At 42.7% G+C, this 24,327-nt stretch overlaps 1 protein-coding gene across 1 annotated transcript in view; it reads left to right on the plus strand.

Annotated features, from left to right (window-relative positions):
* The window catches only part of FOXO3 (forkhead box O3), a 125,991-nt gene extending 103,273 nt beyond the window's left edge, over positions 1-22,718 (plus strand). The window contains exons 3-4 of the mRNA XM_049654108.1: positions 2,131-3,566; positions 17,882-22,718. Of these exons, the coding sequence (XP_049510065.1) occupies positions 2,131-3,531 (1,401 nt within the window). The 3' untranslated portion in view covers positions 3,532-3,566; positions 17,882-22,718. The remainder of the gene's footprint in view (positions 1-2,130; positions 3,567-17,881) is intronic.
* Positions 22,719-24,327: the final 1,609 nt, after the last annotated feature.

The following is a 24,327-nucleotide window of genomic DNA, read 5'->3' on the forward strand; positions in this document are numbered from 1 at the left end:
TTGAGTTACTTATGGTAAAATCCTGCCCACTTTCTGTGTTCTAAAAACATTCTGGTAGAACACATGTATTTGTATCTTCTACATAAATACAGTGGTGATTGCCAATTTTTTAAAAACTATGGGAACTTTTAGGATTGTTTGTATTTCATATACTGCACAAGGCAATACTTTTTGTCTTTAACTTGTGAATAAAAACTCATCTGTCCTGTAGTTTCTGTTCCAGATGTGGAGAAGACCATCAACTACTCTCTTTTACTGCACATGAGGCATTTTATAGATTAGAATGAGCCCGCATCAGGTGATGAGCTCTCCCCACCATGGACTCTGTGTTTTATAATAGCAATAAGAACACCCTGACTTGGTAGAGTGATCAGTTCCTAAAGCATATTACCATATATCATTCTTACATCATCCCTGTCAGGGAGGGATGGTTTGGATGTTATTATGGCTATAATGAAGATAGAGAAGTGAAGTTGTTGCAGACAGATTAAATGATTTGCTCAAGGTCACATGGTTGATCATTGCAGAGATAGGACTGGATCTAGGTCATCCCAGCCAACCAAGCTTATCTACCAAGCTGAGAGGAAGATCTTGCAAGATGGCTGCAGTTGTTAGGATTTTAAAGATATTTTGCTCTTTTTTTTTAATCTTTTAATATGAAATAGTTTTAAATGTATAGAAAAATTGGAAAACTACTACAGAGTTCTCATATCCCAACATCAAGTTTCCCGTTGTTAACATCTTACCTTAAAGTTTAGTACATTTGCCACAACTAATGAACTAATATTAATACCTTATTATGAACTGATAGTCCATACGTTATTCAGATTTCCCTCATTTTTACCTAATGTCCTTTTTCTGTTCCAGCATCCTGTCCAGGTTGCTACGTTACATTTAATCATCATTCTTCCTTAGATTCCTTGTGGGTCTGACAGTTGGGAAGAGTATGCAACAGACATTTTTTAAATGCCCCTTAATTAGTATTTGTCTGATGTTTTTCTCATAGTTAGACTGGGGTGACGGTTTTTAGAAGGAAGACTACAAAAGAGGGTGCCATTTTCATCGTATCAGATCAAGAGTACATATTATCAACATGACTTAGCCCTATTGATGTTGACCTCGATCACCTGAGATAGTGTTTGTTTCTCTACTGTCAAGTTACTTTTTCCCTCCTTTCCAGACTGAACTCTTTGGAAGGAAGTTACTATGCTCAGACTGCATTGCCTGGAAGGGAAATATCTATATAAATTACTTAAAATTGTTCTGAATGGGCAACTTGCCTATTTCTGTCAACTCAGCAAATTTTACTCTTCCATTTTCTTCTTTTTTTTTTTTTTTTAATGTTTATTTTGAGAGAGAACGAGAGTGTGAGCACAGAAGGGGCAGAGGGAGAGGAAGAGAGAGAGAGAGAATCCCAAGCGGGCTCCACACCGTCAGCTCAGAGCCTGACATGGAGCTCGATCTCATGAACCATGAGATCATGACCTGAGCTGAAATCAAGAGTTGGATGCTTAACCCACTGAGCCACACAAGCACCCCACCATTTTTTTTTCTTATACCTGGCAGACAGGTATGAAATTATGGCAGGAAGAGATGGAGTTATAGAAAGGATAGGTAACAATTCACACCAGTTGAGTTTATAGTAGTGATTAAGAAAAGGTAGATGCTGCCTTTATGCTAGTGGAGGAGGGAACCATAAGAAAATAGAGTAGCCCCTTGAGTGATTAATTACCCTTAGAGAGCCAAGGAGGTTTGTTGCAAAATGGAAGAGTGCTGTGGTAATAAAATTATATAAGTGTGAACTTTAGTGTAGGAAATAGTATTCTAGAAAAGGACAACAAAACTTAGGAATTTGGGGAAAACAATGTCATTGAGCATGTACATTTCCAGCATCTCCTGGATATGAAACCATCTCCCACCTCCTAAATACCACAATTGGCCATTTACAATGTTGTCATTGTTCCGAGCTGGGTGGGGAGCATATCATACAAATGTTTATCTTTTTTTTTTTTCCTTTTTAATCCTCCAAAAACTAAGGAGGCTTTCAAAAATAAGTCTGATTAACTACTTCTGGCTGCTTAGTTTTGGTCCATTTTGTCTCATATTCTGCATTTTCCATTCTCTCTACAGAACTCTATCCGGCACAACCTGTCACTGCACAGCCGTTTCATGCGGGTCCAAAATGAGGGGACTGGCAAGAGCTCTTGGTGGATCATCAACCCTGATGGGGGGAAGAGCGGGAAGGCACCCCGACGGCGGGCTGTCTCCATGGACAACAGCAACAAGTATACCAAGAGTCGTGGCCGTGCAGCCAAGAAGAAGGCAGCCCTGCAGACAGCCCCCGAGTCAGCAGATGACAGTCCCTCCCAGCTCTCCAAGTGGCCTGGCAGCCCCACGTCACGCAGCAGTGACGAGCTGGATGCGTGGACCGACTTCCGCTCACGCACTAATTCCAATGCCAGCACGGTCAGTGGCCGCCTGTCACCCATCTTGGCAAGCACGGAGTTGGATGACGTCCAGGATGATGATGCACCGCTCTCCCCCATGCTCTACAGCAGCTCAGCTAGCCTGTCACCCTCTGTAAGTAAGCCATGCACCGTGGAGCTACCACGGCTGACCGACATGGCAGGCACCATGAATCTGAATGATGGGCTCTCTGACAACCTCATGGATGACCTGCTGGATAACATCACACTCCCATCGTCCCAGCCATCGCCCACCGGAGGGCTCATGCAGCGGAGCTCTAGCTTCCCATACACCGCCAAGGGCTCCGCCCTGGGCTCTCCAACCAGCTCCTTCAATAGCACGGTGTTTGGACCCTCATCTCTGAATTCCCTGCGCCAGTCTCCCATGCAGACCATCCAAGAGAACAAGCCAGCTACCTTCTCTTCCATGTCACACTATGGCAACCAGACACTCCAGGACCTGCTCACTTCAGACTCACTTAGCCACAGCGATGTCATGATGACCCAGTCAGACCCCTTGATGTCTCAGGCCAGCACCGCTGTGTCTGCCCAGAACTCCCGCCGGAACGTGATGCTTCGAAATGACCCAATGATGTCCTTTGCTGCCCAGCCTAACCAGGGGAGTTTGGTCAATCAGAACTTGCTCCACCACCAGCACCAAACCCAGGGCGCTCTCGGTGGCAGCCGTGCCTTGTCGAATTCTGTCAGCAACATGGGCTTGAGCGACTCCAGCAGCCTTGGGTCAGTCAAACACCAGCAACAATCTCCTGTCAGCCAGTCTATGCAAACCCTCTCGGACTCTCTCTCAGGCTCCTCCTTGTACTCAGCTAGTGCAAACCTTCCCGTCGTGGGCCACGAGAAGTTCCCCAGCGACTTGGACCTGGACATGTTCAATGGGAGCTTGGAGTGCGACATGGAGTCCATTATCCGTAGTGAACTCATGGATGCCGATGGGTTGGATTTTAATTTTGATTCCCTCATCTCCACACAGAATGTTGTTGGTTTGAACGTGGGGAACTTCACTGGTGCTAAGCAGGCCTCATCTCAGAGCTGGGTGCCAGGCTGAAGGATCACTGAGGAAAGGGGAAGTGGGCAAAGCAGGTCAGTGCCCAATGCTATGGCATTTAATAACAAAGTGTGGTTAATTGGGGGGAGGCTGACTTTTATTTACTTTGAACTTTACTCCACATTGAGAAATCGAGAACCATGGAGCGGTGGTACACAGTACATGGCTCCCAACCTGTTCATCTCCAAGTCAGACAGGGCCATCAGGTGCCCCTCTCTGCAGTTTGCTGACAGCTCAGGAATTTTACTGCCAGTAAAAAGAACATACACATATTCAGATATTTCATTCTATTCTTTTTTTCTTTTTTTGTATCTAGTCATCCTCGCTTACCTATGATACAGGTCTCCCTACTTGATGGATGGATGAGGATAGAATGGAAAGGGGGGAGGAAGGGAGACCTTAGGTCACACAAACTTCAAGGTTAAGGACCCAGCCAGAAGACATTCTTAGATGCTCAGGTCCAACACCACCTTTGTCGATCTTCCATGTTATGGTTTCTTCATCTTTTTCCAGTAAAGTAACAATTCACAGGTACTTCTAATTTAACTGTAGAATATATATTCTGGACTCTTTCATACATGAGTATTTCCACCAAAAGCAAGATCTGTTAGGGGCGCCTGGGTGGCTCAGTCGGTTAAGCATCTGACTTCAGCTCAGGTCATGATCTCACTGAGGTCTGTGAGTTCCAGCCCCACGTCGGGCTCTGTGCTGACAGCTCAGAGCCTGGAGCCTGCTTCCGATTCTGTGTCTCCCTCTCTCTCTCTGCCCCTCCCCTGTTTGCACTCTGTCTCTCTCAAAAATAAACATTAAAAAAAAATTAAAAAAAACAACATCTGTTAGATTCTTCACCATAGGACTAATCATGTTTATGAGTTAGCGTTCAGCATACAAGCATTTAGAGAGCAAAAGATTACATTGAAAACCGTTTTTGTGTGAATGAGAAAGAGACCACTTGGTCATGTGCTTCTTGTTCCTCAACGTGTAAGTGAGGTCAGGTTCCTAACAGTGACGTGAGTTGCGAAAGGGGGAAGAGATTTTTTTAAATTGTGGCATTTTAATACTGTTGGAACCAGAAGGATCATATAACATGATGTGGTAAGAAAAGCATTTTATTAAAATCAGAAATCAAGGGTTTAGTTTCACTTCTGCTAGTTTCTGGCCACTATCAGGGATGTGCCACTTAGCTTCTGAGCCTCAATTTCCACTCTTATAAAAATGAGTAGAATAGCCCCTTTGTTACCTCTCACAGGGTTATTCTAAGCATCAAATGCACCGAAGTATATGGAAGTGCTTGTAAAACTACAGTGGGCTAAAATATGTATGGTGTAATTAGGTAAACATACTGATTGATAGAAGAGTAAGCACAGAGCCCAGAAAGGCTAAGTAGTTTGCTGAAGGTCACACAGCTGGACCCAAAATCCATATTTCCTGAATGGCTTGAACCATGATAGTTTTCCCTAATTTTCTCTAAGTAGGAAAAAATAGGAAGTGTTCTGAACTGAAGCCAGCATAGCAGAAATACACAAGCTTGCCCCGAAACTCTCCTTAAGAAGTAACATGAGCACTGGGGTATTCTGCTGACAGGTTTGTGCCTCCAGACCCTACCCCATGTTCAAGAGCTCTGTCTGTTCGGTGCCCCAGCTCCTCTTTTTAAAAAACCTCAGTAAGCTCCTTACACCCTTCTTTAAATGGTGTAAAAGGGAAATGCGATTCAAAGCCATAAAAACCCGGAGCCTTGTTTAACCCTCTGCCCTGGTGAAGGAATTACAAGGGTCCCCTATGGTGAACTCACTGCAACTCACGGGGTAGTTGTAGAAAGGGGAGTGTCAAAGAGTGTTGCGGTGCTGCAGCTTCTCAGCTTTCCCAGGCATAAGCGGGCCCCTAATGGGACTCAGACATCTGTTTTCAGTCATTTAATAGCCCTTGAGATGGTAAAAAGACTGTAATGGAAGCTAAATAGGGTGACACACTTGCATGCCAGCCAGTTCAGTACCAGAACTCAGACTGTGAAGATTTTGCCTTGAGAAATAGAGACATTTGGCTTTTAGAAGAATAGATAGTTTGTTTTCCTTTAAGAAGTGGAATGTGATTGTGGCTTCTAATGACACAAGTAAATTTTAATTTTGGTAGAGTTGTAAAGGAGACCCACTTTCTAATTTGTTGAAAAGAGTTCAGGAGAAAATGTAGTATCAATTTTTGTGTAATTTTTCAAGTATAGGTTTTCTTTTTAGTTGAATAGCAGACCTTTCTTGTATATGTATAATTCTAAAAGATTGTATAAAAATATTTTAAGGGAGATTTAAATACTTGCATTTTAAAAACATGTTTAATGAATTATTATTTGAATAATAAATAACCACTTTTGGGATAATGCATTTTATTGTTATGCCCTAATGGAGCTTTAGGATCGTTTAGTCACCTTTTTCTCACAACATTTTGGGGAGGTTCTTTTGAGAAGATATTTCTTCATTTAAAAATGAAAAGCCATCAAAAATGTCCTGAAAGTAAACTAGCTCAATGTGATCAGAGCAAGAAAAAAAGCATCCTAAAGACGATGGGATCTTTGAGGGAGTCTGGTTTCTAGGTGTAGGATTTCCATATTGCTTTGGAATGAATTGTTCTTCTAAACTGCCAGGAGCACATGTGACCTGAAGTATATTTACCTTTAAACTTACCTTGTGTCTATCACTTTATTGAAGACTCTTAAATTCACAGAACAGGCCTGAAGTCACAACCTCAGACCTCTCTTCTCCCAAATGAAGTACCCCAGCTTCCCAAGAGTTGTTCTAGACTAGCTTTCTTGGTTTGGCTTTTTTTTTTTTTTTTTTTAAACAAGTCGCCATGGTATTCTCCAAACTCCTTTCCTGCCTAAACTGAGGGTCACGTGGCCCTAAATTGCAGTTGTGGAGTAAACGGAACGGCCCTGTCCAGTTGACAGTCCTTCTGGAGAGCCGTGGAGAGGTGCTTCTCTGGAGGGCTGGATGTTTCACACACACGTCATTCATCCTAGACTATGTGTAAAATCCTTTGACCTGTGGGTCTATCTGGAAAAGAAAAAATAACCATACCTTTTTACGAGTGCCAGCTACTGGGATGTGAAGGGCACTTTCTTCTCTATAAAGCATGGTGCACATACTTTGAAATTGGCAGTGGAGTTGTCTGTGAGCTAGTGTGGTGGTTGCAACGCTGAGCTTCCCCGGAGCCCTCCTGTATCTGACGTGGGTCTCCTCTCAGTGGGAAAGCAGCCTTGACCTCACTGTAGTTTTGAGGTCAAAAGATGCCTAAGTTCACAAGCTCCTTCATTCATCTTCACCTTTTGACGTTTGGAGACCCCATTAGGGAACAGCCCAGTATTTAGTTTTAAACTACTTGGAGATAAAGAACGGAAAACATCAAGAAAGAATGTTTCAGCATTGTAATATTCTTTCCACGAAGTGGCCCTAGTAAGAGATACGTGATGATCCAGAACTAAAAAGAAACAGTGGTATACTAGTGTGAAAACAGCAGGATCTAGTGCTGGAGGCCATTTAGAATTTATATTTAGGCTGCTTTCCAAAAGGAGCAAATCTTTGATACTTGTTGAACTAATATTTGAATGCTGTGATCTGTTACATATTCATGTTGGGGAATAGAACTAATTCTGACCAAATACAGACAATGTGGGCTATTTATGTCATGATCTTTTTCTTGATGTAGATATTTCTGTGTTAGGCAGTATAATGTATGATAAATATGAATCTGTAGGTATTGCATGGAGAATATTTACTTGCACTTGTGACTGTAGTCTACTCTTTGGTTACAATATGCCAGCCTCAAGAATTCTTCATCTGCAGGGATCTTTATTCTTACCTTTAAAAGAGCCTGCAGTCTGAACTGTCATTCATTGAGAGAATGGCTGTCTGGATCCTTTTAGTGTTGACAACAGTAAAGGAAAATTGACATAGCTGTGAAAAGGGGTTTTCTGTGCAGAGGCTGGTATACTCCTTACATACATTCTTTTCTCTGGCAAGCTGTGATACCCAGCACTGAGGCTGCTCTTCCTGGGCAAAGGGACAGAGCCTGAATGACTCTCACTTTAAGCAGTTACATTTATAAATGGCTTTCTGGACGGTCTCTTTGGCCACAGAGCTTATGTAGAGCATGAATAAATGGGGTGAAAATCACCTGAATTACTACTGGAAATTCTTGTAAACTTTAAGCTCCCACTAAATGCTTCTTTTTCCAGGGTTCATAATGCTCAATACTCAACATCTTATAAATAAAGTTTCAGGGTGCCTGGGTGACTCAGTCGGTTTAACATCTGTCTCTTGATTTCGGCTCAGGTCATGATCTCATGGTTTGTGGGATTGAGTCCTACGTTGGACTCTACGCTGACAGCACAGAACTTGCTTGAGATTCATACTCTCTCTCTCTCTCTCTCTCAAAATACATAAATTAAAAAAATAACATCTTCTCAAGTACAGTCTTCCCCCAGGTGCCACATATGCTTCTCATAAGGCTTCCCTTTCTGTATGGAAACTGGAGAAAGGACCTTGACGGGATCTACTTCTGTGCTATCACTGGAGAGATTGGCCAGGGGGCTGCCTTGTTCCTGGGGCGGGGAGAAGGATGTTTGCTGACTGCTTGCTCTTTCCGACTTGGAGATGCATGCTTTAATGCTAGATTTTCATTCCAAGGTGGAGAATCCCCACTTTGTAAGAGGCATCCCCCACTTCACCCTGGTTTTATTAATGTGTTCATTTGATTTAAAAAACATTACTTTCCCCCATCTTCCAAATTGTTTTGAAGTTCCAAAAACTAAAATGAGTTAAAATTTTGTTTTGAAGGGAGCCTGGGTGGCTCATTTGGTTAAGTGTCCAACTTTGGCTCAGGTCATAATTTTGTGGTTCATGAGTTTGAGCCCTGCATCGGGCTCTCTGCTGTCAGCACGGAGCCCGCTTCAGATCCTCTGGCCCTTTCCTCCCCCCCCCCCCCCAAAAAAAAAAAAAAAGCTTTTAGAAATGGTAAAAAAAATAAAATTTGTTTAAAAACATTTTTTGGTATGAAAACTAGTAATACTTCTGATATTTAGAGATCCTGTAAATGAGTGTTTCTCAAAGTGTTTCACAGAATACAGATCCTCAAGGTATTCCTGGGTATTATGTAGAAAATGCATTCTGTGGTCAAATTTGAGGACTACCATGTTAAACAGTGAAATAGGGATGTTTCGATGTTTCCAGCAGGGTTTCTCAGAGCCTTTTTTAAAAAATACAGTTTATTGTCAAATTGACTTACGTACAGTGCTCATGCCAACAAGTGCCCTCCTCAATGCCCATCACCCATTTTCCCTTCTCCCCCAACTCCCCATCAACCCTCTGTTCTCCCTATTTAAGATTCTCTTGTGGTTTGCCTCCCTCCCTCTCTGTTTGTAACTATTTTTTCCCCTTCCCTTCCCCCACAGACTTCTGTTAAGTTTCTCAAGATCCACATATGAGTGAAAACATATGATATCTGTTCTTCTCTCAGAGACTTTTTAATATGTTATGAGCCTTGTAGATAGGATTGCAGTGTTTCATAAATTCATTTGATATTTTGAGTCAAATCCTTTTTCTTCAAGAAACCAGGACCAATGTTCTAAGAAAACCCCTAAAGACATGAGCCAGCTACCCACTTCAGCTCACTGTCCCTGGAGTTCTGTTGTGATGGGAACTGTGGATTTAAAAAGCCTCCCTACAACCCAGTCCAAGTTAAGTATTGTCTGTGTGGTACGGCAGAGGGGCTGTGGGATTTGTAGCAGGCTTCCATTTTCATGGCTATATGTCATTGAGTCAAGTCCCTCCTCTGCTTATCTGTGACCCGAGGTTAAAATGTAAACCTATCCCACAGAGCTCTTGCATGGGCTAATGTCCTTTGGCAACTTTTTAAAAAGTTATTTAATATTTATTGTTACTTAAAATGGCTCCAGAGGTTAATACAAAATAAAGGAGCCAGCCAAGCAAGCCAGTGTTACACTGTTGGCAGAAAGAATGAGTACATTCCTCAATAAACTAGAACCAGTCCATTTTCTTATTAAAAAGGTATAGCAGTTGCCTGTTGGGTGAACCTTTTTGGTGATTTTTCCCTAGAAGTCCCACCTACCAATTTGGAGGTGCCTGTGAGAGAAGCTATTGTTTCACTAACAGCCCTCTGTTAGGGAGCTTCTGATGCAGATGGAATGAGAAGGTTTGTATGTGGTACCTAAAATGCTCCCTTAGCATCTTTAAAGGATTGTCTGAGAAATCCTGGCTTTCCTTGGGTGCCAATCAGTATCCAAAAGGCTGGTAGTGCTCTGCTGAGGGAGAAGCCTCGCCTTCCCCCTTCTCTGCTCCCTCAGTGTGACCTCTTCCTGCTGGTAGGGAGCCTGGAAATCTGATCATCCCCCTCCCACTGCCAGCCCATCCCAAGCCATGCAGAGAAATAATGAGCTGTTCCAGCCCTCCTAGGGCTGTCTTGAGAGCCGAAATCCCCAAGGTTGCCCCACAATAAATAACTTGGTGCTGGCAGAAGTCGGGCCATAGACCCCCCCCCCCCCCGGGGCTGGCGGTTTACCCCCTATTGGCTGATGTGACACAATTTGGGATTCCGAAAATGTGGTCGCTGTGCCCTTACCATCTCTTCCAGTGAAAACCCAGAGAAAATGGGTTGTTCTTACCCGGGAGCTTTCCTCCCAAAGAAGCAGGACCAAGACTGGAACTGAAGCACACTACTCCCTAAAGAACCGCTGTGCACTTGGGTGCAGGTGCTGTGTTTTGTTTCTCTTCCCAGTAATAGATGGGACTGCACTCTGTAATTCTAGGTTTTCTGTTTTTTTAATAACCTCTTTTTTGCTAAAAATCTATGACATTCATTTATTAAACGATGAGAATTATTTGGTCATGGAAGCCTCAGAAAGTAATTCCACTGTTTCTGAAGGATAAAACGTTAATTGCCAGTGTTGGTTTGATTGAAGGTTTGTATATCAGTATGTCTTCTCTCTCTCTCTCCCCCTTCCCCTCCCTCCTCTGTGTATTTCTCTCTGATGAAAGAAAAGTCTGGATAGTTAAGATTTTCTTTTTTTTAAAGTATTCATGTCTGTGTGGAGTGTTTGATTTGACTCCCTAAGGGAATTTAACAGCCAAGAAGAGAAGGCCAGAGGTTCTGAGGTTGAAATTTTAAATTAATTTCCAGTGGGTTTCCATGTATATGTGCCATTGTAATTATTTGGAACTTCCATTGGTCATTTTATGTTCAGAAATGATCACGAAGCAGTACAGCCCAACATATCTGTAAGTGATCAGAAAATATGTGTTGACTGGTAGACCTGTTATAAGTCATCCCTTTCCCACTGCCTGAATGCCTCAAGCCAAAGCACTCTGTGTCCAGCCCCACTCAATCCAGGCTGCCTGCTGGCTGGGGGGCCCCGTGGAAGGGAGCTGCAGGCACTTAGTAGGCTGCATAGGGAGAGGAGAGCCACCCATGCTGCACAACGTGTGGATTTGCCTCACTCCTGGAGCCTACACTCCTGGCCAGACTATTGACCTTAGGATGGTCCTTTGTCTCTATTAATCTCAGAGCCACCCTTGAGACCTTCCTTTCAGTTCCCTTCTTGGTTTCCTTCTTCTGTTGTGCTGGTATAATTGTTGCTTCTTGGCCACCACCTGTGTCACCTGCATGTCCTGTCATACCTTACAGGTGGACTATTTGTGGAACTAAAATAGCTCGTTTTGTGTTTTCAGTTTCAGAATCACTTTTGGAAAAATTAGATTATCTTAAAAACTTTGTATATCTAAAGCAGGAAAAGAGGACTTTGGAGACGGCTCTCTTCAGTACCTAGTTGTGGAACCCTTAGATGGGCTGGCACACTAGACCTACATTTGCAGTCCCAAGTCCCAGGGATCTAGTGTGCCCCAGACTGAAGGGATGGCTGCACCCCTCCCCCTGCAACTATCCCCACCCCCAGCGCCTAAATGCAGTGAAGTCACACAGGCAAACATAAACACGTGGTGTTCAGCTCATGGTTTATGGCTCTAGGCGTTTCTTCCTGGATGACAGTTCCCTCTTGTTTGTAAGTGGTGAATCACTAAAGCACTGATAGCAAGTTGAAAGAGTAGGAAGATGTTAATTTGAAGGCTGGTAATAAAGGATGTGTATGGTAGGATGTACAGAAAAGATGGGAGGAGGTAAAAATTAAATACTATTTTAAATAAAAAAAAATTTTTTAATATTTATTTTTGAGGCAAAGAGAGAGTGAGGGGGAGAAGGGGCAGAGAGGGAGGGAGACACAGGATCCGAAGCAGGCTCCAGACTCTGAACTGTAAGCAAAGAGCCTGACGCAGGGCTCGAACTCATGAACCGTGAGATCATAACCTGAGCCAAAGTCAGACGCTTAACTGATGAAGCCACCCAGGCACCCCTATTATTTTAGGTTTTTCAATTGTTGTTAAATTAGTTGAATGTTAAAAGTGTGCCTTGTATTGATCCTTAGGTCATAAGAAACACAGGGTTTAGAAAGTTAATCAGAAGTCATCCTCCCCAGAAAAGGACATTAAAATTCTATGTTTTGTCCCACAAGCAGTAGGTTCTGCCTGAAATAAGATTAAGTCTGAGCAAATGTGAGTAGGTTTAAAATGCCTCATGGAAGCTTGTAGCATTTAAAGGCTGCTAAGTATTTGAATTGGCAGAGGGGAAGAGAGGGCTATTCCAGGAGGATGTTCATTCATTTCTTCAGCCAACATTTATTTTGTGCCTATTCTATATTTCAACTTTCCAGTCTACTTAGGACATCAAGAAAATTTTATATATTATGCTTCTTTAGGGCAAATACCATGTCTAAGATACTGCTTTTAAAATAATAGGTGCTCCATAAGTGTTCGATTTGGGGGTTTTGCTCTGCTTTCAAGGAATTCAGCATATTGGGAGTTCAAGGTCTAAAAAAGTAACCATCTGAGCACTATGTGATTAAGTGCCAGGTGAGTGGCTTAGGAGTTTAGTAGTGAACAGCCTGGGGAAGGTGGGGCTGGAGGACTCCTCTCGACACATGGGTTGATTCACCTGTGTGGGGGAAGCAAACCAGGCAAAGTGTGATTGAACCTGACCATCGGGTGAGGAGGGTTTGAACCCATCAGCAGTAGTGGGAAACAGAGCCTAGGTGAGGGCAGTGGAGCCTGAGCCCACAGGTCTCTGCCAGCTAAGTTTTGGGGATATTATAATTAAGGTTACATAACCATGAGTCCAAAAAGGTCTAAACATCACTTAAAGGCTTTTGCCTTTAAAACGATTCTTTAAAAGATGTAATACAAATTTTACATGCTATGCTATGTGGTTTGAAAATCTAAGACTCTTAAGAAAATATGAAATCTCTACAACTTTGCTGTCAATGGTAAATTAATATGTATCCTATTTCTGCCATGGTAATCACCATATTCGACCCTGGAGGCATAAAGCCTATTGGCTAACATAACCTCTGCCCAATATAAAGACAGAGATAGGACATTCTTCAGTGAAACGTATATTAACCATCAACAATCCCTGCAGTTTAAGCCACAGGACAGTCAGTGCCTCTCTGCAGGTCAGCCCTGCCTTCATCCCTCAGCTGTGACACACTAGGATTGTGGTTCCTTCTCCCGTTTCTTCAGTGGTTTATCAGTACAGCATAAAGGCTGCGTGGAGGGCAGTCCACACTAGGTCCAGATTTTGAAGTGTCCTGGAGGGAAAGGCTTGTCAGCGGACTCTCACCAGCCTTCACAGACAGGCTTCACCTGCCCCCTTGAAGAACCCAGGAATTACTGGGATGTAGCAGAAAGGAGTGCTCACACAGGTCAAGCTTTTATACAAACTGAACTTTTTTTTTTTTTTTTTTTTTTTTTTTTGGGAATAGCATGGGTAGCTGAGTGTCTTTCCAGTGTTACCTTTGCCATAAAAAGCTTCTTATGGTAAGCTTTCCTATGACATCCCTACCTTCTCTATAAATATTTACTTGCCCATTAAAAAGCATCAGCCTATAGGCCATATTTCCTAGAAACTTGACTTTCCTTAAGTGAGGCTCCTCAAACAATACAAATTTGGCCTCTAGCCTGACCAAAACTTCCATACCTGTTCTGTTTCTCTCATAAATTATTCAATGTCAAAAGTGGCAAGTTGACAGCATTTGTCAAAATGTATTTTTGTAGAGCTGCACCTCCTAATTCCTCTTCCCTGGCAGTCGTGGAGGACGCCATGATTTGGCCAGCATCACAGGCAGACGGCTGGGTTGTAATCTGCCAGGTCCCTGCTATCACCGGTGACCACCAGGCTGGCTCTCAGGTGCTTCCATAAGTCATCTTCATCTCCCACTCGAACCTGGAAGATATTGAAAAATAACCAAATTAAACCAGAGTGTTGGGTCCATCAAATGTGTTCTTGAGCTGCTCCACGTTTGGGCTGTGAGGATGGGCTCCAAGGGATCTGCTGCCATTTTGGCACTCCCAAATGAGACGTGGCTGCCTAGCCCAAGACACAGAGAAATGCTGTTTTTCCAGGGGTGACACGAGCTACAAAAGCCTCAGTGGATGGTGGCAGATGGTTGTGGCTCATGATGGATTTGGTGTCCTGGAGATCCCTCTGGGGACAAAGCAGAGATGGTGACAGGCAGGCATTTCTTTGTTCCCTCCTCACAAGTGGAAACATTCAGATAGTCTGAAGCCCTCACCTGTTCTCTGAACGCCACATGAGGTTTCCTTGTCAGATCGAGTGAGCATTGATTCATTTCCTTCTCTGTCCTAAATATTCCATATTTAATCCCCAGCTTATCCTGGGGGTTGCAGGTTTGGCTTAAATTAAGTTTATGTTTAAAGAGTGGGGAGAGTGGTGTTTCACTTTGTGTTTTCCAGGCAGACTTCCTCCAAACATCTTGCGTTTTAGCTAGGAAAGCAGTGGATAACCTTCCCGGATTTGTGGGTGTGCGAGCTGCATGCTACTGGCTCGTTTTCCTTCCATGTCGGATTTGGTATTGGGGTCCTATTCCTTTCCTCTCTGCCAAAAAGATGAAAACACTACTGAGAAATCCAAATTTGTCACAGTGGAGTTATGTTGTGGGAGGACAGCAGTAGGGACTTTTATGTTTTATTTCCAGATTAAAGTTGATTGGGGTTGTTATGTTTTGTGTAGAGTTTTTTGGAGGCGTTGCCCTTTCTTAGAACATCATGTGATTTAGTGGTGATAATTAGGCAGAAACTTGTCTTCCCTACAGATGCCAAGATTATAGAGGGACTTACTCTCACCAGAGACCAGATGACAGCATCCATAGATATTTTTAGAACCAGTCTCATCATTTGGCTTCTCCATTTCATTTTCCTTGCATTAACAGCCTGATTTCAAACTTACTGGGCAGGGAGAGGGGAGAGAGGGGACCTTCTCCTTATTAAAGTCACTGATGGGACAGAGCAACATTTTCTTTTCTTTTAGGACAACATTTTCATATTTATTCTTAGTTGGCCCTTTGCCTAGTAACTGCAAAATGATAGCTGCAGTTCTCTTCAGCTGTATGCTTCCTTTTCCTTCCAAAAGTTTTGCTTAATCTGATGTGTTTTTAAACTTAGCATCAGCATACTTAAACCTTAGTTCACTTAAACGTCTTACTTTAAACAATGTAAGAATGGGGGAGCTTCATTGAAACCTACCAAACTTGTACCCAACCTATGCATCATTAAATTCCCAGCTCGGGAGCTGGTGTCATCATTTAAAGTGCTTCATTTATTTTTTCGGTCATTGATAGAGTCAGATAAATATGTGCAAACAGTGAGCCACTAAAGAACAGCTAAAAATCTAAGGCAGATAAGGAGCTGTGTTCTTTGTGACTATTTTTAATCATAGGGTCTTCCTAGTGAATGGTGATTTGGTGTCCCTTTTAGAAGAATGCTTGTATTTCTGTTCAACATTTATCTGATTTCTTTATGTTTTCAAAATATTTTACAATCTCTTTGCTTTCTATTGCAGAGAAGAGTCACCTTTATGTCCTGTGGAGTGAAATTTCTTTATTACATTTGTCCTTGTGAGAACTTCTTCTAAACCTGGGCCTCTCCTCTCCTGGCTTCTCTTTTAAGCACAGGGGGTTTCCTGAGCAGATTGGGAGGCATTGCCTGAGAGACCCCCAGGGAGCACCAGGACTTAGTGTCACTGGGGGCCCCAACCCATTCTGCAGAAATGGAAAGAGTTCTGATCAGTACATTGCCATTTTAATGATAACTGTTCCCAGAAGATTCTGGGCTTTGTGATGACGGAATGTGTATTTGGCCTGGGGATTGTCGTGGGTTGTTGCTCTAGACTGCCCAGTGTGGGCCTCCTGCCCCTGGTTTCAGGGCTGATGCCCTGTTCTGCTTAGCATGATGCCATGTTGAGGGTTATAGGTACCCTCTTCCCTCCTACACTGACCCAGCTCCAGCATGAGAGCAAGTTGCATGCTCTGCCTCTGTACTTGGGGAATGAATTATGTCACCTTCCCAGTATGCACTGGTTTCCATGGCTGAATAATTAACACCGGAGGGAACCAGGATGGGGTCTGAATTAGGTAATGCTTTACAACTTCTCCCTTGGCACCTGGGGACTGTAGTCCCCTGATAACTAATTGCATAGTGATGTTAGACTGTGGTTTATTAAGTGTTATTTGAAGGAAGAAACCAAATACCCTTCCAAAGAATATTGTCTGTACCTCTGTCCATTCACGCCTCAGTGGTCCCAGGCAGAGTAGCTAGAATTGCACTGGCTCACCCTAGATGGCTAAATTCCTCACAGATACTTAGATCTGGTATCTGTTTTTAGCTTTTTTTTTTTTTTTTTAAGTAATCTCTACACCCAACATGGGACTCGAACTCACAACCTCAAGATCTAGAGTCACATGCTCTACTGACTGAGCCAGCCAGGTGCCCCCCTTTTAGTTTTTTTAATGTTGTGAAATCAACAAGTCTGGGATAATATTGTCTAGTACCTTTACAAAGCAAAAAAATCCATCAGCCAGGGAAGCTGGCTGGGTGGGGAAAGGGGGCCTTTTTTTCCCTTTGTTCTTGTCACTGCCTCCGATAAGACAACCTAAGTACTTCTGTTTGGAGCTATAACAAGGGTAACTGTGACCATAGGTATGTAACATCATAAACACTAGGCCCTGCTGTCTCTCTGAATATTGGTAGTGAAAGGTAAGATTGCCAGCCAGTCCAGCCACAGAAGAGACTGAAGTCATAAGTACATTTGTGAAAATTCCAAATGAACCTAGTATAATATCTGTTCTAAAGAGGGGTGAAGTAGATGTCTGCAATGTGTGAGCATACTGGTGCATATTTCGTGACTTGCTTGCCTTCTCAGATGAGAAGATCGTGAGTTCCTGTTGCTTTACTACCACTTTTCTATCCATTTCTCAGCTGAGAGCCATTTTTCCCTACCACGACAGCTGACGCTGTCTCCATAAACAAAAGGTCTTAGGTCTTGAGGTCAGCCTTGTCGATTCCTTTAGCTACATCTCTATGAGTACACTTTTTTTTAATCCTTTAACTTTTCTGGGCTCAGGGGTCACATGAAGTCTGATAAGACTGTAAATTCAGATGCTCTGAGAGGACCTCTCTTGTGCGTCACCATTGAAGACTGTTGGAGGCAAAATAATAATAAGTTGTTAACTGCTAAAGGGATGTCTTGTGAGAGGGCTTTTTGGCCGTATATGTGTGTGTTCTATAATTGTTTTCTCTGCAGATTTTTAATATAAAAAAAAATTCCTAAGACAGCCCACTTAGAGATCACTTACTCCTTTCATGGTGAGCGAAGTCAAGATAATCTCTGTCCAGCAGTACAGACTGATTAAACCTTTGTGGAAAGTGGCCATTTCAACTCCCCCTGATATTGGATGGTAAACAAGGCCGGTGAGTCCATATAGCCAGTGAGAGAGAACCAGAAAAGCACCGCTGGTCTGCTTAGGGTGACCACTTTTTATGGTTTTAGCATGAAAGGTCCATGTCCCAGGACATCTCTCAATCTGAAGTTGAGAGCAAAACCCCATCTGTACCCTGGACTTACCTATCTTAAAAAGGCCTACTGAAACACCACCTTTCTTTGTTAACCTCCCGAAATGGATGGCCTCATTTCCTCTAGGCTTTTTCAACTTGAGAGCATCTTGTAATGAAGCCCAGAAGTGAGGTAAGTAGTCTCCATGCTTTATCCTGGGTTTTCAGACCTCTGAACCTAGTGTAGCAAAACAGCTTTACTATGAGTACTGTTAGCTTGGAGGTGAGGTGAGGTGAGGGGACAGGAGGCTGGTGAAGTGTGACCCTGAGGTGCCTACGATTGCTGTTTGCATGTTCCTAATCACCTCTGGTTTTCTTTTCTCCTTCTGCAGACCCTCAAACTGACACAAGACCTACAGAGAAAACCCTTTGCCAAATCTGCTCTCAGCAAGTGGACAGTGATACCGTTTACAGCTTAACACCTTTGTGAATCCCGCACCATTTTCCTAACCCAGCAGAGACTGTTAATGGCCCCTTACCCCGGGTGAAGCACTTACTCTTGGAACAGAACTCTCTATATATAAAGTATGCAAAATCTTCCTTGTACGGGGTGATGAGCCACCTGCCAGCAAAGGACAGCATCCTGTCAGCACCACCCACCCTCGTTCAGAGCACACCGTGAGCTCCTGTTGGCAATTCTGTGGTGTATTCATATCACGATGGTTTATGGGATGTTTTAAGTGTTGTTTTTGTGTTTGTTTTCCTTTGACTTTCTGAGTTTTTCACATGCATTAACTTGCAGTATTTTTATGTTAAAATGTTAATCATCCTTCCCCTGGCAAATTTAAAACCAGAAGGAAAATGTTGTACCAATTACTGTTCTGGCTTTGGTCATCACAAGCATTTAAACCCTTGGAACTCCATAAACTAACAAATTACATAAACCAGAGGGGGATTTTCTTTCTTCTTTTGTTTGGTAGAAAACTATCCTTTTCTAAAAGCCAAACGATGGCACAACTGTTTGCTGTGCACACCAGTTCAGGACTGAATCCTGCACAGGCAAAACGAGTGGAGTGTGGCACTCGACCCAGTGTGTTTTAGTTCTGCGTCAGGTGCTCAGGGGGTGAGACCCCCAGCACCTAGTCTGCAGTTGCCAGGTCAGTGGGTCTCTTGGTCTCCTGGCATGATCCTCAGCTAATGCAGTGAACAGTGATGGTATGTTGATTAGAAATTAGGATGTTTTCAAGAATGAAATCAGCTCAGCTGCCCACTCGTTGCCAAATACCACTAGAGGATTTCGTTTTAAGGAGAAAAGGAAAAAAAAGTAGTCCTGGTTTGCTTTGCAGAAGAAATGAACTCACAGCGAAGAATGCATGAAAAGTATAAACCGGAGTCACTATTTTCCTAAAATACACACCCTTGATTATTTTCAGCCTTGCTGTGTATAATTTGATCTACTAGACGTGTATGAGTGAGAGGCAATAGCATACAAACTGATTTATATATATATTCGTGTGTATATATATATATATACACATATATACACACGTGTGTGTGTATATATATGTGTGTATATATATATACACACACACACACGCGTGCACATATATATATAAAAGCTTAGACTGTAATTGTACAAGTGACACAATGAAAGTACAAGATAGGGCGGTTTTGACTTTATTTTTCCCCACTTTTCTGCTTCTATGGATTTCATTTTGTTTTGTTTTCAAAAAGTTATGGTGCTGTATAGGTGCTTTCTGTTTAACCTGGAAAGTGTGATGATATTAGTTACCCTCTTTGGTAGACAGAATAGTTGGGAACACCTTTGGTACATATGAAACTGTGTAATGAAGCTCTGATTAGCACACCATATGCATACTTCTCCAAAGTGATATATGAAGACTCTTTTCTTTGCATAAAAGCATTAGGCATATAAATGTATAAATAAATTTTATCATGTACAGTACAAAAATGGAACATTCTGCATGGACGTTAGGAATACAGGCTAGTATTTCAGCACAGACCTCCCTGCATGAGTTCTCGCTGACACTCGCACTGTGCAGTGGGCACCGACTCCCTTCCACCAACACAGACGTGCCACCCCACCCCCTGCACCTACCACCGGCCGCCAGGGGCCCCTTTGTGCACCTTTGCTTTATGATTCCTCTGGGGGTGATATTGGTGGTGATAACAGCTCCTAGCATAATGAAAGTTCCATTTGACGTATTGTCACACGTCTTTCCCGCCTCGCGTGGGTTGTCATGTTTGAGTGATGGCCCTGTTGATTTCACCCTGCCTTTTACTGAATCTGTAAATTGTCGTGCAATTGTGGTTATAGTAGACTTGTAGCAATATTGCCTTTTCTAAACTGCTACACATTTGTAATCTTCATTTTAAAAGTATGTATAATTTTTAAAAATATGTATTCTATTCACGTGGTCTGCTTGTCAGTGAGACAGACTTTTGCTTACTGTATTCCTTTATAATAATGCTAGCCGCTTCCTTGATTCCTTGGTAGTCTACTATATGCAGGAACTGTTGAGCATCCGTGAAAGAAGGCTACCTCTCTGGGTTTCTAAGAAATGCTGCCCTGGGTGGGGATACAGTTTAGAGGCAGCCACAGCAGCTGTGGGGACCGAAGGGTATAGGGGTATCAGGTACTAGGAAAATCCGGAGGGCTTACAGCAGGAGAGCCCAGAGAATTTCTCTCCTGAACTCAAAAAAAAAAAAAAAAAAAGTAAACTAACAAAAATATCTATTTGCCTTCGCAGTTTTATAGACCCTGATTGCCACCTTGGCAGTAAGAAGAGCAACCCTCAAATATGTTTCAACTTTAAAATGTTGAATTCCTTTCAGATATGTGGCATCTCATTTATTCTCCTTTTTTCTCAGTGTTTGTTAGATTTTAGGCAGAATGTCTGACAGAATGTCCTAGAGCCAGATTATAATTTAATCTAAAACAGCTGAGGGAGGGACAGAGGAGGTATGAGAACAGGGCTGCCACAGAACATGTCGGGAAGATGGAGGGGAAGGGGTGCTTTGAATTTGTGTGTTTTTTTGTTTGTTTTTTTAATAATGCAAATAGCATCTACATGTAGAGCATTGTGGAGAGTCGAGATCAGGACAAAGTCCAGTGCCAGCATGAGTTCCAGAGTTCCAAGAGCGGAACAGTTAGGCCTATCCAGGATCACAGCAGCACTTTTAGCCATGGCCACTGCCAGCTGGCCCCCCACCTGGAGGCCAGGCTCCCTGAGACTCGCTGGGTTCTTAGGTGCTCAGATGGGGCAGAGGTGCGACCTGACCTCCATTTCCTATACTGAGACTGCTTTCAGGAAGGCCCACCATGTGGCGTTCTGGGTGTCATGGGTCCTTCTCAGTAAGCTTTCTGATCTGGAGCCTCTCAGTGGAATACTTAGTAGGCTCCGGGGGCCTGGCAGCTGTAATGTTTGCATCCTGATGAGAACTATTCCAGGCTGTCCTCAGCCTCTAAATAAGCTGCTCTAGGGAGCCTTCCACTTTCTGATGGGAAATTAGAAGAGTAACTAATGTTGAAAACATGACATGTACTCTAGGGTTCTGTTCTCCCTTCAGGTCTCCAGAACCAGATACCTTTTACCAAAGTCAGAAAAGAGCTTTATCGTAAGCCTTCACTGTCCTGGTGTGAGAACAGACTGCCAGGTTCAGCGTACCCATTAACTGTGAATGAATCTGAGGTCGATTTCCTTTATTGCATCCTCTTCAATATAATGATTGCTGAAACACGTGTTTTCTAAAAATTTCACAAGTTTGTCTTTCCTGTTAACGGGAGGATTACACACACATGTGTAGTACGAGGTGGACTTTGTGTGTGTGTGTGTTTGGTATTGAGTTTGGGTATTGTGTGCGTGTGTCACTTCACCACCCTGAGGTCAGATCCTCATGACTCCTAGCTCAGGACAGCTCTGCCAGGTCTCAGGGTATCATTTCAGGTGGCTTCTGATCTTGTTAAAGATGGTAGGGACAGACTTCATCTATACCCAGTGGACCCCGCTTGAAGAAGAAGGAACATTTGAATCTCTTGGAAAGACCTTCAAGAGTAAAGCGGTCATTCAGCCAGTCCTATTTTGCGTGCTCATGCCACGGGCTGGCAAAGGGAAATACAAATGTTACCCTTTCTCTCTGAAAGCAGAAGCAAACCCTGATAGCTCTAACTCTGATTTCCTTTTTCTTGCTGTAGTTGGGGAACATTGTAAGATTAGGCGTACCATTGTATTTTTTAATTTAGCAAAGTTTTTTTTGTAGAAATGCAATCACTGGCAAAGAGGTACGAAAAAGCCAGCCTCTCCTAAAGACTGGGGGCAGCGGGCACGATGAGGGTAAAGCGAAGCCCTTGTGAAATCATGTTTGCCAAACAAGATCTTCATGCAGATGCCCAAGTAACTGAAGAGTATATTCTATTTGATCTAAATCATCAGTAGATAACATTTTATGCAGTTTAAATGAATGAACTATTTTCCTCTTTAGTTTTATTTGTGTGCGCTTTTCTTTGATGAATGATTGGTTCTGAGGCCTCTGCCACACTCCAGAATTATTTGTGTGGCTGCTTTAAAAAATTGAATGTCTGGTCACTTATTTCTCTGAAATTATCTCATTGCCTGGCAATCAGTCTTCTCTCGTATACTTGTCCTAGCACATTACATACATGGGAAATGTAAACAGATGTGAAGGAGGACCAGAAAAATGAGTTAATACTAAAAAAAAAAAAAATGTATTGTGCGTTTTGGCTTCACATGTTTAACTTTTTTAAGAAAAAAAAGTTGCATGAATGGAAAAAAAAATCTGTATACAGTATCTGTAAAATTGTCTTACCTGTTTCAATTTCTTGCTCATTCCCCATTCAGACTAGAATTAAATATGGTGCATGGCCATATTCAAACACCTAAGAGTCAAGCAGCTGATACTTTGGTTTGAAGCACCTCATTTTTCTTTCCAAGCGAACACTATCATATTGCATTCTTACTGAGGATTTTGTCTAACCATACGTTGCCATGAATTAACTCTACCACCTTTCTTCCCAAAAATCAAAACCAGTTTGATTTGGGAATCTCCCCCTTTCCAAATGAAATAGAGATGCAGTACTTAACTTTCCTCGGTGTTTGTAGATATTGCCTTGTGTATTCCATTTACAGCCGTAATCTAGTTTGTAAACGAGATGGTGACGCATGTAAATAAAGCATCAGTGACACTCTGTCTCACTCCAAGACGTCTTTTGTTCTCTCTTCCCCATCCTTTACCTCCAGACATGAACTAGCTGCGTTTATGTCAAGGTCTTCCTTTGGAATTCCTTCACAGGCTGGGAGAGGCCCAAAGCTTGAAAGACTCTGTTGTGAACTCTCTAAACTGAATAATCTAGCAAGCTTTTTCTTCAGCCAACTTTCAAGCTCCACAGACAACCAGACAATTTAATAAAAGCAGATTTATGGCATCATTCATGGTGGCTGATCGTCATTTGGGTGTGCACAGAATCATGTTGCCCTGGAGGAGCTTTTAAGTAGGAAGGCAGGATTTAGACTCTCTGCCTTTACTGAGTGTCAGAGATTTTGACCTAATAAGGTCCTCCTTGTGTGAGAGCAGCAGATGAGCACCGGTCGTCAACAGAGCCTTCCTGCATATTGAAAATCACACACACACAATATTTCAAACTTCTGGTAGCAACAGCACAAATATTTCCTTGGTATGTACGTTTAGGGCTTCTCAGACAAGTGAGCGGGAACCCCACCCCATCGTAAAACTATCCCTCATAGCCTGAGTGGCATTTTTCATTTTAAAAGACATAAAAATGTCTCATCTTTTAGAAACTCCCTAGGATTGGGTTCGAAGTCCCAAGGAATATGATGGACTCTTATTTCAGATCAAGTAGGTAAATATTTTTAAGTTTGCCCTTTGGGATAAATTTTCTATTGGTTGAGAGTCATGCTTTCAGAAGTTTGTCCTTATCATTGTTTTAATTACCTATGAAGGAAAAACCTCAACATCTTCTAATACCAAAGCCAACTGGGAAAACGTATTTAATTTGATTTTGTCTCCCAAAAGATTAAAGATAGAAATCTAATACTAGCTATCCTAAGATTCTCAGTAGGGAGTTCTCCTAAACCAGGTAAAAATTCAACCAAAAACCAATTAAATTTAATGATCAACAATTACCAAGTTAAGTGTGGCAGTGGCCCAGACTCTGTGATGGGCACCAGGAGAACAAGGACCTGGGCCCTGCCCCCATGAGTTTAGAGGTATCTGCTCCACCTTGATGAATAAAGGGCTAATTCTTGCTGACTCTCTCTGCTTCAGCTTCTGGGTTAAAGAAGGAAGAATTTGGATTAATCTCTACAACACTTTAGGGATTCAGTTTTGCAAATCAAGTTCAAGTAATGAGGGCAAAACTTTAAGCTAGCAAATGTGACCTGCATTAAGCCAGTCATCCACACAATGGCTGGAATACAGGGGTCGAAGGTAGAGGAAGGTGGAATTCCTGGCTGCTTTCTGCCAGATGCTCCACCCCATCCCCACACAGCCTGTCCCCTGGGACATGGAAAAGAAGGGAGATGCCTACCAGGGAAGGGTTGGCAATGGGTAGGGGAGCATATTGGTAGCGTGGAGGTAAAGAAAGGAACGTTCGGAAGGGGACTTACCTTAGCTCTGCTTTTATCTCCAGCTGAGAGAAGCAATGGTGCTGGGCTCTGAGGACTAGACACCTTTGGAACTGGAGGAAGAGGAGGACTTCCTTCCAAATTTGAATGAGGAAAACTATCAGCAATATGTAAGACCTGAAGGGGTGTGTGTGTATGTGTGTGTGTGTGTGTGT

This window comes from Panthera uncia (assembly GCF_023721935.1).
Source record: "Panthera uncia isolate 11264 chromosome B2 unlocalized genomic scaffold, Puncia_PCG_1.0 HiC_scaffold_24, whole genome shotgun sequence".
NCBI lineage: Eukaryota > Metazoa > Chordata > Mammalia > Carnivora > Felidae > Panthera > Panthera uncia.